We start from the raw sequence: 1,363 nt of genomic DNA on the forward strand, positions 1-1,363 counted from the left end.
CCGTTGACATCCGTGAGATTACCAATAGGCTGTACGACTACTGTTGGTCTCTTCAACGAGACGTTTTGAAGCTGTCACTGACAGCCTGTCAGGTATGCTGATGGAGAGAAGAGGCGTGCTAAGTTGGAGCAAATGCAGGAGGAGGCCGAGCTGAGGGAGATTGCTGAGTGCCAAGGATTTCGTCCGAGAGTCTCTCAAGGAAGTGGTCCTCTTCGTTTAGCGGAGCGGAGCAAAGGTGTCTTCATCTGCAGGTACTTTCCAACCTCTCGCCAGGGTCCCGAGGATGGATAAGAGAGATCGAGATGTCACCGGTTCGATTCCTGGGACCAGCATGAGCGCCAAAAGGAAGAGCGCTGGTCATCAACGTCTGTGAGTAAAGAACGTGCGGGAGTGACATTGAAGAGTTATAACAGGTATGCCGAGTCGCAGGCTCGAAAAGAGAGGATGGAGAAGTTGGCCCAGGCCGTGAAAGCGGAGGAGGACAAGGAATGTACTTTGCCGTTGGGCACTGCCGCATTCTCAACTCCATGATGGCGTCTTGGTAACTGGAGACAGGATGGTGACGTCAGCAGGTACCTATCAGCCCAACTTGCGGAAGTCATTGGGCCGATACAGGCCCACGAGCAGTTCCAATTTGGGTGGCCGCAGATCTCCGATTGGCAGTGGTGGGGTTCATGAGAACCTCTATCGTGAGAGGGCTGCCAGAGATGAGCGCATCCGGAAGATGAGAGAGTGAGGAGGACGAGGAGCGCCGATGGTCATAGTCATAGTGGTAGCTGTTAGGGAGAAGAAGGCTCTGGAGGTCTGCAGTATGGGCTCTCGAAGTACCCCTAAAACGCCGATGGGGAAGGATCTTCATGCCTCTCTGTACTCCGACGAATAATTGTCTATACAAGATGTGCCCGGTTTTAGCCACGATGAGGCGCATAAGCGGAAGGCGGAGGCTGAAGCTGTAGAGAAGGAGAAAGAGGAGATGGTTAAATCACTCCCCCATGCCTCCAGGAGGACACCCGTCGGAGTTGGTCTAAGTGATGGTCTTTTGTGAGGCCTCCCGACTGGCCGGAATGTATGTATTCTTTCAGATTTGAGGAGTCCAAGATGAAAAATGATGATGCTTTGATGATGAGAGTGAAGGAAAAGGAAGAGAGAAAGGCGGCTGTCCTTGACAAGGGTTGGAAGTATTCGATAACTGACGACTATCATTATCGCCGCCATACCAGGTCGTGCTACTACGATGAAGCCGTCCACGAGTGTGGGGTTGCCTCTTGTGTAGTGAGATTCCCTGCCGACTATTGCTCAGGGAACATCGATAGGTCCTCTGCCAATCGTCGAGCTCGAAGTTGTGACTCTACTATGGCTGGTC

At 52.5% G+C, this 1,363-nt stretch overlaps 1 protein-coding gene across 1 annotated transcript; it reads left to right on the top strand.

Annotated features, from left to right (window-relative positions):
• Positions 1-331: 331 nt before the first annotated feature.
• On the top strand, positions 332-1,171 carry Pmar_PMAR027059 (hypothetical protein; the record flags this gene model as incomplete). The annotated part of the gene is made up of 6 exons (XM_002782276.1): positions 332-369; positions 414-490; positions 573-732; positions 784-867; positions 913-1,041; positions 1,083-1,171. Coding segments are annotated over 6 exons (577 nt in total), but the record flags the coding sequence as incomplete, so codon positions are not given.
• Between the last annotated feature and the right edge of the window lie 192 nt (positions 1,172-1,363).

This window comes from Perkinsus marinus (assembly GCF_000006405.1).
Source record: "Perkinsus marinus ATCC 50983 genomic scaffold scf_1104296939878, whole genome shotgun sequence".
Lineage (NCBI taxonomy): Eukaryota > Perkinsozoa > Perkinsida > Perkinsidae > Perkinsus > Perkinsus marinus.